Source organism: Alligator mississippiensis, chromosome 2 (genome assembly GCF_030867095.1).
Source record: "Alligator mississippiensis isolate rAllMis1 chromosome 2, rAllMis1, whole genome shotgun sequence".
Lineage (NCBI taxonomy): Eukaryota > Metazoa > Chordata > Crocodylia > Alligatoridae > Alligator > Alligator mississippiensis.
Genome location: NC_081825.1, coordinates 103,448,993 through 103,464,361, shown reverse-complemented (window position 1 = coordinate 103,464,361; position 15,369 = coordinate 103,448,993). Strand labels below are relative to the sequence as shown.

General features: G+C 41.2%; 1 protein-coding gene across 4 annotated transcripts in view; it reads right to left on the bottom strand.

Moving 5' to 3' along the window:
* INPP4B (inositol polyphosphate-4-phosphatase type II B) overlaps window positions 1–15,369 on the bottom strand; it is a 606,962-nt gene that overhangs the window by 89,776 nt on the left and 501,817 nt on the right. For all 4 annotated transcript variants that reach the window (XM_059722033.1, XM_059722036.1, XM_059722037.1 and 1 more), the window contains exons 19-21: window positions 5,061–5,233; window positions 4,129–4,252; window positions 2,135–2,252 (exon numbers count right to left, since the gene is read on the bottom strand). In XM_059722033.1, the coding sequence (XP_059578016.1) occupies window positions 2,135–2,252; window positions 4,129–4,252; window positions 5,061–5,233 (415 nt within the window). The remainder of the gene's footprint in view (window positions 1–2,134; window positions 2,253–4,128; window positions 4,253–5,060; window positions 5,234–15,369) is intronic.

Here is a 15,369-nt window from a genome sequence, read left to right as displayed (position 1 = left end):
TCTCATTTTAGAAGGCCATGCTGCATAGGAATTAACCAAAAAAGGGGTGAGTTGTTTTTAGAAAAGCATTTATTTTTAACAGCAATCAGAAAAATGTTAATTTGTCCACCACTTTTACTCTTGACATTTACCCTCTTCTATCTCCTTATAGATATTATGTCATCAAATCTAACTGGATTGAGCCTTAGGAAAATTAAACCTTCTTTCGTTCTGAACTGAAATCACCAATTCCTTTCTCTGAATCACCTTCCAGTAAGTACAGTATAGTAATCACAGACCGTAACTCTTCTTCCTAAAGACTGACTGCTCCCTCAATCCATAATGTCTTGGGCAGCTTGAAGCTTATGTCTGTTTCAAAACCTGGACCTCCAAGTGTGACAGTTCAATGTACTGCAGTAATGGCACCAGGCCAATAGCAGTGGCTGTTGATTTTTTCAAGACTTGATGGAAATGATTTACAAAGGGTGAATTTCTTCTGATTAGGACTTAACTCAACATACCATAATTTTTCTTAATTATTCCTGATGTCTTGCCCTTCCTAGCTATTTATTTCAATCCCTTCTCGGAAAGCTCAGGCTACGAGAGTGAATTGTCAGAAATAATTAAGAAAAACAGTGGCGTATGCCCCCATGACAGAGGAAATACATCTTTTCTAAAAAGTTGCTGCTTTTAACTGAATTTAATTTACAGTCATCTTAAGAATTATGGTACTATTAAGAAAATGATTTCTGCAAAAGTAAAAACATTTGGAGCTTCAGACTGTGATAATAATGGAGAGAGAGAAAAATGTTCATCACAGGCAACATATCCTTTTTAATTCCTTTATGTCACAGGCATTATTATAGCATTCAATTTATGTACTGTACTCCAGGGCAAGTAATTCGAGAAGCATAATGTATTAGTGGGTAAAGTACAGGTGTCCCCGACTGCCTGTATGATCTTAGGCTTTATTTTTAAAAAGCATCCATTAATTTGGGACATCTCATTCTGAGTTCACAACTCAAGATACCTCAGGCCTGATTTTCAGAGATGCAGTGCCATGGGTCCAAGTGAACTGAATGGTAAGAGAACTCAAGAGTGTCTCACTCTGAGACCTCACCTTTGAAATACCCATAATTAGAAGCCACTTATGAAAATGTTGATCTCCACAGCTCTCTGCACCTCAGTTTCCCAATGTGTTGGGGACAGGAATACAGCTCATAACTCACAGAGATAACATTAGGATTACCATGTATTAACATTTGAACGCTGAGATCCTTAGCAGGAAGGCACTATGAAGCCCTACTTATTACCTTTATAGTTTCATAGTAGCTAGGGTCAGGAGGGACCTGAACAGATCATCTAGCCTGACCCCCGCCACAGGCAAGAATGAATGCTGGGTTCACAAGACCCCAGACAGGTAATCATCCAACCTCCTCTTGAATTTGCCCAAGGTAGGGGAGAGGACCACTTCCCTGGAAAGTTGGTTCCAGATTTTGGCCACCCTAACTGTAAAATATTGCCTTCTGATCTCCAACCTAAACCTATTCTCCATCAGCTTATGACCATTGTTCCTTGTCATTCCAGGTGGTGCTGGGGAGAAAAGGGCTCTGCCTATTTGCTGTTGATCCCCCCTGATGAGCTTGTAGGCAGCCACCAGGTCCCCCTCAGCCTCCTCTTGCTGAGGCTGAACAGGTTCAGGTCCCTCAGTCTCTCCTCGTAGGGCCTGTCCTGCTGCCCTCTCACCAAGCAGGTGGCTCTCCTCTGAACCCTTTCCAGGCTGGCCACATCCCTTTTGAAGTGCGGTGCCCAGTACTGGACGCAGTACTCCAACATTGCAGCCTGACCAAAGTCGCATAGAGGGAGAGTATCACCTCTTTGGACCGGCTTGAGATGCACCTTTGGATGCCATGACAAGGTATGGCTGGCCTTGGTGGCTGCGGTCTGGCATTGGCGGCTCATGTTCATCTTTACAGGTCCTCCAGAAAATTATTCATAATTCCATTCACTTCAGGAAAATCACACTTGCAGATTTCCAACATAAGGAAACACAGAAAGAAGAGAAGCATTAACTGGATTCCCACTTGATTTTACCACCAGCATGTAAAACTACACAGCAATAAGGCTCTTGCTTCAGAAAACAGCGCCTACTTACCGCCTTCCAGTTATAATAGGCAAGAAATCATCTGATTTGGCTTCTATGATTTTAAACATTACATTTTGTAAATCTGAAATGCCCACAACCATGTCTTCCAGCATTCCAATTTCTTCACCTATGTAGAAAAATTTGAAATGTTAACAGATGCTGATGTGTCTGACTAGCTACAGAACTGATACTTATAAGGTAATAAAGGGAATTAAGTGCCATACGTGCATTTTGAAACCTGAGTACTTAAATTATGCTCCTAATGCTACATTTAGGGCTCCTAAATAAAGAAACTCTATTTTCAAAGAAGCCGAGAACTTTAAGGGCTAGATTTTATTTCAGCAATTAGCTGCATAGGTGGACTTAGGTACCAACCTTGAGCCTATTCCAGTCTGCTCAAGTCCCTGAAACATAAAAGGCGGGTCCTTCTCTTTGCTGCTCTTTTGTGACTTAATCTTAAAAGTAAGGGTGATGGTGTGTTACAAATTAGATGTGTTTGTATATTTTCATGGATTTGAGCAGGGTGAAAGTGTCATATTTAGGTGCTTATGTGTACTTAGCTGCCCAATAGGTGGAATAGTATCTGCCTCCACTCTTCCCAATGGTCTTAATAGTATCTCTGGATGTTGAACATTTCTGAAAAAAATCAGTGTATTGGACTAGAGAGACAAACAACTTTAGAGCAGGCAGGTGGGTTTTTTTTTAATTTTGTCTATTGTGAAAGCCCTTTTTTATAGATTGTTCTGATATAATGACTGCTTGTCTGAATCCTCAGGGTAGCTATGAGGCAGATAGCCCCTTATACTGCAGTAACTTTAGAAGTGGGGCTCTACAGCATATTTTGGAACTGGTAAACAGCTCCAGTGGTGACATTTTTCCTGCTTACACAGGTCAGTCTGTGTTTTGGAAAAAAAAATCCAACTTCTTTAATGTGCGTAAAGTATGTCACAATTTCTCTTTCCAAAAATCCATCTTAATAGCTAATATAAATTTTGGCATCTATGAATAAGTTGGGAATGAATAGTTTAGAGTTATCTTCATATCACAAAGTCTGACCTGCAAGTTGCAGAAATGCTGTCTGGGTTGAAATCACCCAGAGTTGGCAGCAGTTTAGCTTGGTGTCTCAGCTGTAAAAAAAGTCTAGCTGGGCCATGCTTAATGCTCGTATGAGTGTAGTTCACAGTGGGCACAGCTACATGAGACTTCTACTGAAGTTGACTGATTAGCTGCATAGGAAATGTCTCATGTCTACACAAGGAGTGTTATTTGGCAGAAGTAAATTAATTAATTCTGCAGCAGGATACTAGTAAATGCAAGTACTATCCTGATGTGGAGTTTCTGCAGCAGTGCATGTGTAGACACTGGCTCAGCTGGCTGGGGCATGAGGGTACTTCAATGTGGGGGCTGCCTGCCAGCTAGCCCCGCACTGGAGCACCCTTGTGCCCAAGCCAGCCCCTCTGCAGCACAGAGCCAGGCTGGAGCAGCCCCAAGCTGGCAGGTCAGTTCCCCAGGCCTTTTGCCAGAGAGTACTGCTCCAACCCAGCTCAACATGCTGCAGTTCTGGGCGCATGTGTAAATGTGGCACCTGGGAAGCAATAAACTGTGATGCAATAAGCACTGGAGTTTATTGCTTCGCATTAATTGTACGTGTAGATGTGCCCAGTATTTTTCAAATAGGAAAAAGTCCCACTAGCTGCATTGTGAAAATGAGTCTCTTGTATTTAAGACAATATAGTTTAGTACTCTGCATTGAATAATTAGCAGTTAAGGTTCCAAAAGAAATTGGGGAAAAAATTACTGTAATTTGTGATGTTGAATTGATATATAGCACTATATCAGTGACTTCAAATGCACTATTATGTGGAAGCCTGCTGACTCCTAATGGGATAATATTTGTTGATTCAATAAGCCAAATTCCTGAATGAAAGTTAAAATAATAGCTTACTGGGTGAATTTCTTGGTGCAAGGATGTGTAAGCAGTGTAATTCAATAGTAATACTTACTGTATGTACTGAGAAGTCCTTCATATTGCACAAGCAAACCAACAGTATGAAGCTGTTGTAGGAAGCCTTGGTCATGTAAGCTTGTGTGCAATTTGATTATAAACCCACAGACCAATCCTGCAAGCTGAAAAAAAAAAAAAAAGAGAGAGAGAAATTTAAGGAAAAAAAAACAAACCAAACACTTTTGTGAGTGGGGAGCAACCTTGTTGGTAGGCATGCCACAAAAAAGCCCCATGCCCTCCCCAACTGCCCACTCCAATTCCCTTCTTCTATCTAATCTGCTGCTGTGCTGGCTGTCCCCAGTCTGCTACATGTCCCACAGAGACTGCCTGTGCCACTTGTGGCATGCACGCAGGAAGTAGACCACCTCTGCCTTAATATATTCTAACAGCAATTCTAACATTTGCTCTTTTTGTACATGAACTGAGTTATATTTGGCATTTGAGAAACACATACATGCACATTCAAACCTCAATTTATATACAATAATGGTAATATAATAAAACATTTTGATCTCAGTTTGACCTTATTTAGATGTTTCCTTACATTAAGCAAACTACTTACGCCATAAGTCTTGCATCTAATTTATGCAGATATGCAGAGATCAGAATCCAGTTTTTAAGGTTATTAATAGTTTAAAACTGGGGTATTCAAAGGAGCCTAAAGGCATTTGACTTTCAACTCCCTCTGAAATTCAATAGCAGCTATGCACTAAAATCCCTTGGCTCTTTCAAAAACCCAGCCTGAGAATTACTATGACAGTATTTTATTTTCTTCCCTCATCATAGTACAGAATGTTAAAGTGAATGAACAGAAAAAAACCGCACTAAAAAGCTGAACACCTGTCTGTACACCATAACTAGTTACAGTAATGCCAAGAGCAACAAAAACAGTCACTGAAACAGGAAACAAATGATGCAAGAAGCACCTACTGCTTGACTAAAGACGATATCTCTTCTTAGGGTCAGCATTAAACACTGTGGCAAACCACATGCAAGTTCCTGAAGCAGAACAAAAGTCATTGATTGCTTTGCCCTTGTTACCACCTCTCCCATGCAGTCCTTCAGAGTAATCACAAGAGGATAAAGCTGCTCATACCAGTCACCTGGAACAACACAGAACACCAAGAGTGGTTAGATCATTAAAACAAGAAATGCAGTCAAGAGCTTCTTCTCAGGGATGCTTGGTAGTGACTGGGTGGACCTACAATTGCAAATAATTTCACTACAATAACATCCACAGGATGGTTCAAATGGGGAAATATTTCTCTTTCTTTTTCTTGAAGAACTCCCTAGTTCCTAATCTAGATACTCAGGCTGGGAGCTGGAAAAAATTTGTCCCAAAACAAAGACTTTTGTGTATACCAAGCTGCTAAATTTATTTATGATGTTATGTATCATAGCACAATTGCTGAAGCTCCATACAAAATGCAGAGGAAGACAGAGGACCAAATATTTACAGTGACATAGCTTAGTTGAAGCCAGTGGAACTATGACAATTTAAAATAAGCTATATCACCTACACTGATAAAGTTTAAAATCTAAGGCTAGGTATAGATGTTACATCTGTTATGCTTTAAGCACAGAAAACACACTAAAGCCAGAAAAGAAGACATTCATGGATCTTAGAGTGCTTTAAAAATGTCAGGTCACATGCTAAGGTACCCCTTGATGGACAAGGTTTTAGATTAAAGCACTTTCTGTTAGAGCGCTTTATTGAACATCTGTGCCAGATCCCATCAAGGGTTAATTTAGAGTGTAACTGTTGCCATCCCATTGCACAGGCTGCACTCAAGTTTCGGGCAGATCTTGTCTGCTTTGCCCCAGCTAGCCCTGTCTCCTCAGTTATCACTGACCCACGTCAGTGACATCCTCTGATCCCAGCCCCACCTCTTCCCTCTGGCAGCTGAGAACCATAGCAGCGGGGGTGGGAGGAAGGGGTGTCTCTCTCCCTGAAATGGTCCTAGCCCCACAGTGGTCTGCAGCTTGTCCGGGGGGGGGGGAGGGGGGGTCACAGAGGAAGAGGTTCAGGGTCTCTCTCCCCACAGCAGTCCTGGCCCCACAGTAGGCCGCTGCCTGGCTTGGGGTGCTGCAGGGACACAGATCCTAGAACCCTTTCCCCTGCAACCCCACCGGGCTGGCTGGGAGGGCTGCCCACCTTAGGGGGCTTTGGGGGAAGGGATGTGGGGGTCTTTCTCCCTGCTGCAACTTCAGCCTCGTGATGTGCTTGGCCAGGGGGCTGCAGGGAAAGGGGTCCAGGGTCTCCCCTTCCCCTCCCCCAACCTTTAGTGACAGTTGAGAGCTGGTGAGGGGGGGACAGAGCTGGGAAGAGGGCTCCTGGGAGGTGTGGGGGGAGCACACTCAGTGGCCAGTGAAGACAGGTTTGAAGCCCCCCACTGAATAGCGAATGTCTTTTTGGTTTGCTCATGCTCTAACTTATAGTACTTTAAGTAAAGCAAGATAGAGCGCTTCCACCAGGGGCTTTTTGAATGTCTGCACATTCAGATAACTACTGTTTAGTCATGAAAGGCAGAACAGCTCAGAGCTGAGAAAAGAATCATGAAGGAGGCAATACAAAAATGATACCAGCATGGTGGAGTAATAGTTTAATTTATAGCCTAGAAAAGCACTAACCTCCAAGTCATTCTTCTTTTCCTTTTTTTGAACTGTATATGTATTTTTCTTTTGGGTATTTAATGATGGAAAATAATAAATATTTTTGGAATTCTTTGAAGGTTAGACAAAGGTAATGAAAATGAATATGTGTCACCGTATTTTGAAATAGGTCTTGCTGTGTATAGGAAGGATAATATTAGAAAAACAGAATTCCTAAATCCTTAAAAAATGGAATGCTTGAGTGTTTCAAAAAAGAATAACTATATACAAAAATTGAATCATTTATCCCAACTGGTCCTACCACATCTCAGGTTTTGTAGGTTTTAATAAAGTAAGGCCTATGTCTTAACCACACATTATCTGCCTATCCCTAATTTTATCAAACCAAAGTTCACACTGATCTGGAATAGATATGCAGTTTTTAATCATATCATTTTAAGTTGTATATGGCAATCAAAAGATCCAGAAAACACTACAAGTAAGTATATGGTATATGACCAACTAAATCCTGTCCATCAAGAAATCAGATTAGCTATAAATGAATGCAATTAAGGATGACCAATTTATCTGAACATATATTCCATTTAAATTCATAATTAAGTGACAGGTAATGACAAATTGTTTTAGGTAATATGCCAAGCCAGATCAGGGAAAGGCCAACTTTAAATGCAGAAAAAATCTTTTGGCAGGGAAGACAGAAAGGTCCTGTGTGGAAGTGGGGAAATGGATATAAGCTATGACATCCAAACATGTATATACAAATGAACTTAATTTTGGCTAAGGTATATAATACGGATAGGGAACTACAAAGGATAAATCAATCTTTTCAGATCCCATATTACAGGAAACAAACACAAGGACAAGGCAATAATACGGATTGCTTGGTAAACCAAACCTAGTCCAACAAAATGTATTTTAATACAGTCACATAGAAAGTTATACAAGTGAGTAAAGAAATGCTGTATGTCTGGAGAATGGAGAACTGTAACCTGAAACTTAGTGACTGTAAAGGAACTGTGGTCACAGTGGACAAACAATTAAAAATGAACCTCCAGTGTAATTCTGTAACTCCAGTGTAATTCTTGAATCTTGAGATAACAGGATATATAAACTAGGAAGTATTAAAACTGAACAGAGAAGAATTACAAAGAAGAGAATGTCTTACTTCAACTTACAGGGCTAATATGTTTAGCTTGTGAACAAGGAAACTGAGAAGTGACTTGATTTTTCTGATTTATTAGGTACTAATGGGCTCTTTAATCTAGGGGGAAAACACATAAAAAGAACTAATGGATAGAAACTAATGCAAGACAATTTCAAATTTGAAATAAGGCACAATTTTTTAAATCTGAGTTAAAGGGGAAGATGATTAACCACTGAAAGAAACTATTAAGGTTAGTGGTAGATTGTCAATCTCTTACTGTCTTCAAATAAAGACTGGATGTTTTTCTGAAAGGTATGTTAATCAAACATCAAAACAAGTTAGCGGGCTCAATACAGGCCTAACTAGGTAAAATTTAATGGTCTGCGCTATACAAGAGGTCAGACAGGATGATTTAATCATCCGTTCTAGTTTCAAATTCTGCCAATCTATTAAAACAGTTTGATAATGATAGCAAATAAAATAATGACTGAGCCTGGAACATATAATATATGCTAAGTCACAAAAGCAACGTTGCCTGCATAAGAATAGAGTCTATTCTCTTAACAATAAAAAAAGGATTTTTCTTCATGTTTGGCATAGTAATGAACAAGGTCACACCTGGCCACATCAGAGTAGCCTTGGAAGTATAATTGACAGACATCTGTCCAATCTCAAGGGTCAGAACTTGCTGGTATCAGGGAACTTGGAACTTCAAAATGCCACATCATTGAAGGTCTGGCAAATGCAACGATAACCAGAGAGCAAATGAAAAGGAGAATGTAGGCTCTGGAAATTAGTTTCATTTTGTGACCTAGTTTATACAACTTCACTGGTTTGGGATTACTTAGGCAGAGCTAAGGAATTTTTATATAGGACCTGTATCTTGTGTTTAAACAACAAGCATTGAGGAGGATACATTAATCATAATAGCCCTTTTCTAAAGGAGAGGTCCCCAAAGCACTTTTCAAATAACTACTAATTTGGAAAGGAGAGAGAAATACAACTCTAATACTTGGGAATTTTGGTTAATATTATAGAGTTGTTATATAGTTGTTACTAGGAAATGTGCTGTATCATGAATGCCTCTGTCACTGTATGTTCATCTTAATGACATGGCTGCCAATATGTACTCACAAGATGAGGAAAGTCAAGGAAAGCACTTGACTGACAGCTGTGGTTTGCCTAAGAACAGATATACTAAGGAGGTGGCTTGGCTTGGAAGATCTAAGTTTTTCCATCCTCTAAAGCAAGGGATAAGTGGACAGGGCAGATGGAACAGACATGTCAAAGGATGGTTTTTAAAAGGACTCATGGGAAAAGAGAGAGAGACCAAAAATGCTGGGCAACAGAAAGAAAAGCAGGAAAAGGCTTTTGTTGCAGAGGGGATCCAGATTATAAATACACAGAACTATCCGACAGAGGAGAAAAAGAACAGAAGTCTTCCAGAGAGCTTCTGCCCAAAAAACTATTAAATGCTATGGGACCGATAATCAGCAGCATTGGAACTCCAACTCTGCAGGACTAAATCAGTACTCCCACAAAACTTAAGCTTTATTCTTAAAGAATCCTTAAGTCAATATAACAATATGGGATAATTATACTCCCCTTAACAGAACATTTCAGCTGAAAAAAATCATGGCTAGGGCCAGACATTAGATGCATCCAATGCATAACATAACATAAAAATAGGTTTGCCTCAGAAATTGAGACCAATGCTCTGATGTTCAAGAACACAGAGCATTGTGAGAAGCAGAGAATAACCACAGTCTTCAGTGGGACTTAGACAGAATCATACGGTTCACAATGAAATTTCATGGAACATCAGGATAAAAAGATAGTACAAGAATTACAGGAGACACTGCACCGTGACACTAATTAATGAAGTGCTTTAAGGAATTACAGCCTGGAACTACACATTTTCATAATTTTCAATGATTTCAATCAATCACAGCCATGGTTTTATATCTCAGAATACAAGTGGCCCTTGCCAGTAATACAGCACTCATTAAAACAAGATAGTTAAAAAAGTGATAGCTATTGAATCACCATTCTGTGAGTCAGTCCTGAACCACAATAAACTCCTTCAGCACCAAGATATTTCTGGATATCTGCCATCCAAGTATGTTTGCAATTTCCTTGAGTATACAGATGAAAACAAGGAATGATTCATCATGTTGATAATTTAGTTAATCTGACAATTTTAAGTGATTGACACTTTCTGGAATTTCTCAAAACTAGTTTTTCCTTTAATAGTCAAAAACACTAACATGGAGTATACAAGAATGGCTCAGCTAACTCTTATTGAACTTTTTAGTCCTACAAACACTATGGAGTAACAGACAAATTACCCATTAGAAATATTTATATCACTTTTGATGCTTCTTTTTGGTCACACTTATAAAAATGGTTTTCAACAACAATGAAAACATTACTCAGTTTACATGAATGCCCTATGAGGACAATCACTGTTAGTTCTGGACAACACTGGAACATTGATCTAGAATAAAAACAGATTTGTTTTCCAGCAGATTAAGAGATACAATTATTCAAACTGATCTATGTAACTTGTACCAAGCAAACAACTGCTTGACTATGCTGAAAACTTGTTTGCTGTTTAAAAGTACATTATGTTTCATCTCCAGTAGGTGGAGCTAGTTAATAAGTCTGGAGCAGGACTGCATTGCCACTTAATCTCCATTATAAAACTAGAGTAGCCTTTCATGTGTAAAAACCAGAGAATTCATTCATTGAAGGGGATAATCTCATATTTGTTCTTTTAATTTTTTTAAGTGAAATTAAATATTTGAATAAATTCCAAACTGGCAGACCTAGAGACTAAGTGCTTCCATCAATCCATCCATCCATCCATGGAACAGGAACAACAACAAGAAGACTGAAAGCTTCCCCATTATTGCCTGTCAATGTATTTCTGATGGGTCCAGCTTTAAGGCTGGTCTCCATGACCCTCAGGCTCCATTAAGAAGACTGATAGGGGGCTGGGTCTCACATCGGCCTGCCCACTGCCTAGGGCAGTCTGCCCCGTCTCGCCTGCCATGACTTGCTATACTATTTGATATAATAAGCTGGAGACTGCCCTTTTGACTGCTCTGATGCCAGGGGGCTCTATCCACAGCTCCGTATCTCCCCTACACCATGGCCCATGGCTTGCAAATGGCACCCATCTGCTCCCGCTTGAGGCTGAGCCACACACAGTATACTGTTAGGACTCTCCCATACTACCCTATTCCGGGTCTCACTCATAACACCACCCCTCTCACTGGGAGCATTTTCCTCTCTGCCCTCTCCCACTGGGCCTCTTTCGTGCTCCCCCTTACGGGGCCTGCCTTGCTCCCTTGAGCAGCTCCCATAGGCCATCAGGCTTAGCAACACTCACTCTTTGGCTGGCCAGCACACAGCCTCTCAGGCCCTCTGCAACCCTCATCTGTATGGTGGCCAGGCGATTCTCCAAACATTGGGCTGGCTCCACTCCTAGCCACTCGTCGGGCAACTTTACATACATATACATAAAAAGTCATAGGGGATGGCCCACATGTTGCCCTTCAGGCCACCTCTTTGGCCCAACTCAACGCACCCCTTGTGCTGCCCTTCAAGCCATCTCTTCAGCCCTACTCAGCACTCTTGCTGCACAGGCCTTCAGGCCACTGCTGCACACCCTACTCTGTGTGGTCCACCTGTTTCATTGTCCTCTCTCTGGGGCCACACTACGGCCACCTCCCTGGGGCCTCTAGGGACATACATTCCCCTCATGGGGATCAGGTGCCTTTAAAGACAGGCCTGGCCCCCTACCCTCATAATCACGCACTAAAGAGTGGGAGCTAGGATTGTGAGGCACCCCTACCCACCTTTCACCAGGGAGGTAACTGGTCTGGCACTTCTGGGGGACGGTTTCGCCATAAGCAGCCCCACCAAGCCACCCATCCCTGGCAGGGTAGAGTTTCAAGCCATACCCAGGACCACGGGGCCTCCTCCTTCCCCATAGCTCCAGCTCTTACGTCCAAGGTGTTTCGAGCAGCAGCTCAGATGGATGTTGCCTCCTTGGCTGCTAGCAGCAAACTCCTGCACCAGCCCTGTGGGCTTGAACCTAAAATGGCCGCCTCATCAGTGCTGGCCTGCACAGGCAGGGTGCCTGTTCCTTGCACTTAAAGTGACATGCACCAAAAACGCACTGCCACAAACACCAATAAGGACATCAGTTATGATTACTGATTCTCTGATGCAGATACTTCAACTAGGAAGTAACCTGAAGTCATCAGTTCATTCTACATAAATCTCTGAATAGCCCATAGAAGCAGTTATTTTTGGGAACTACTGCAGCTGTTAGGTTGTTCTTGGGAAATGAGGTATGAATGATTTATGGGGAACATTTTAGAATTTATTACTGACTTAGTAAATTTGACCAAGTAAAACTGTGTCGCATACAGGTAGCTTTATAAAAGAAGATTATAATAATAATAATAATAATCTGTATTCAACCTTAGGTTATTCTGTCATCTGCTGCCATAACCTATGTGGTAAGACTCCAGCAGTATTAATTTGATCCAGAGGATGGCAGCAGTAGCGAAGAACTTTCCCCTCTATCATAGGGCCTGCAGCTAGTTCCAAACTGTTTGCTGCTGTGGTGGCTGGCAGATTACCTTGATTCAGGACATCTACTGGGCAGCAGTAGATCTCCTAAACCAAAAACAGGTATTGGATTTCTCACAGGACAAAGGCTTTTATAGCAAGAACCTATAGATGGCCAACCCTATTATCCAAGGTTGAGTACCAGAGAAGTATCTGAATTAACACTTTGCCCCAGGACAACAACAGTGGTTAATTCCAGCCTCGGATTAAATGCTACCTTTGCTTTTAGCCCCACAGAATCCTAATTGCACTTTAAAACTATTTTTTCTTAATGGAATTCCTGAAGGAAGAAAGTGGTACAAACTACAACTTCCTTAAACAGGTGTTTTATCAAGTACTTACATAAACCTTGAACCTTCAGAACAACACAAGAAACACCAGGATTAAAAGCCTTTTTTCCTCTCAATCTAACATGAGTGGCTATATGCTTCTCGAGTGTTGAGGGCACCCAATATCCCACAGTCTTTTTCTCTTCTTTTCTTTCTCTAAGGAAGGAGAAGGAAAGGAGAACACTGGTTTTCTGACAGCCTGTCCAGGAGTGAGCTCTCAGGGACCCTGCCTTGAAAAATTTCATCCTGTTCCCACCAATCAGTTGCTTGGTAGGGTGGAGGCATTCTCTTGCAGCAGAAACCTGTTCAGGGATGTATCCCACCAACAGCTGTCCAGTGGGCAGGGTGGGGCATTCTCCTGCAACAGAAGTCCTCCTGGATCTGCAGGAGTGCAGACAGAAGTGCAGCTCCCAGCTGTAACTCAGAACAATTTCTGAAAAGCGTTCTGAGATACAACGTTACTCCAGACCAAACAGAAGTTCACTGCTGGTTCCAGGGGAGAGGGGAATCTAGCTGTGGGCTGGGAGTCTGCAGCCAGGTTCCCACAGCAACAGCGATGACTCTCTGCCAGTGCTCACTGTTTTCAGAATGGGAGGGGGGAAAGGAAGCAGAGGGAATCATTCTTGGGGCTCCCCAGCTAGTGCTCTGTGGGGGAGGGTGGTGGTGAAAAAACCCCAGAGTGAACTCCTTCCACTCCCTTTTTCCCTTCCCATTCTGAAAACAGCAACAGGTTGGGAGCTCCACAGACACAAATTATAAAAGATGCTACATTTGGAAATGTCTTTATCTGATACTTCATGCAATGAGGGTCAGATTTTCACCTGATCAGCCATTTTTTGAAGCTGCCTCTAGCCATGCACATATGTTTGATCACAGCTATAAACTGCTTTCTGTGGCCAGATCGAGTCAAAATTGTCACTTCTGTCTGCACCGCAGACAGGCTGCTGCTGGAGAGAAAGGGCCCTGGCCCCCTGCCTCCTCCAGGTCAATGCAAAGCAGTAGAATCATAGAGTCATAGTAAATTAGGGTTGGAAGGGACCTCAGGAGGTCATCACCACCTGCTGAAAGCAGGACCACCCCCAACTAGATCATCCCAGCCAAGACTTTGTCTGCCTGGCTCTTAAAAGCTTCCAAGGATGGAGACTCTACAACTTCTCTGGGTAATTTGTTCCAGTGTTTTACTACTTTCCTTATGAGAAAGTCTTTCCTAATATCTAACCTAAATTTCTCTTGCTGCAACTTGAGACCATTGCTCCTTGTTCTGTTATCTACCACCATTGAGAACGGTCTAGCTCCATCCTCCATCTTTGGAACCCCCCTTCAGGTAGCTGAAAGCTGCTATTAAAGTACGAGGGAGACAGGTTACTGTGCTATGGTGGGAGAAATTTCAGAGAAATTCTTATTGCTAGAAATGAACAGCTGTCCATGGCCATAGATTGCAGAAGCTTCCAGCTGCCTCAGAATGAAAATAAAAAGTATATGTAATTAAAAACCTGACAAAATGAATGATCATAGAAATCAGAAGGGGGAGTTACCACTGTTGGATGCTATGGTAAAGAAAAGGTAACGGGCCCATACTTCACAAGTAACTTTACTATTTACTTACTTAATCTCTTTCACTTTTTCCCTCAGCACATGAACTAGGTAAACAACCTACTAGAAACACTAGAAGATGGGAAATGAAATAAGTCAAGCAACACAAATGAAGGAACAAAAAAGTGCTGTCTTGCTATTCACAAATTAAGCAAGTTAGGTAAACTAAATTTATTTTTGCTAAAATAGAATAATTTTTCTGAGGTAAGCATCTTTGAGAGGGTGTTAAAAATCTTATTTATCATTGCTCAAATTATGTGACTTAGTACTATATGAAGTTAAACAATTTATTTTTCTAATTAAGGTCTCAGAGTTAGGTTTAACTCAAAGACAGCAGCTAAGCTCTTACAGGTGTTATTGTGGTAAGTATTACAGTAATAATAATAGCTTCACTTAGAGCTATAGTTTGCAATACAAAAGCCACAAATTGCTGTAACTGCACAACAACTGCACAACTCCTCAACTTTGATGCTGAAGTGGAGTTCAGCATCAACGATTAAAGTTAGATTATTAGTTTACTGCCAAGGACCTGGGATATTATACATGTGCACTGATTAACAGTGGACACGGAAATCATGTGACACAAACAAATGTGTGTCATCAGTGCTGTTCAGGAGAAAAGCCATGCAGAAAACAGAAGGTGGTTAATAACTCTACAGACACAAAACTCACCAAATCTATACGCTAACAGAATTATATCATTTTCAAATGATATGTTTCAAAATATTATTGATTCATTTAAAATATGTAGGTGAAACTCATAAAGGGTTAGATGTGGCAGCATTGAGAGTCTCTGCACTTAAGATCTAGGTGCCCAACTCAAGAGCAGAATTCAAAAACTAGGGATCTAAATTCTCTATACTTTAAATGAAAAAAGTCAGGTGTTTAGGAGTGGGATTGAAATCCACAACTGTTG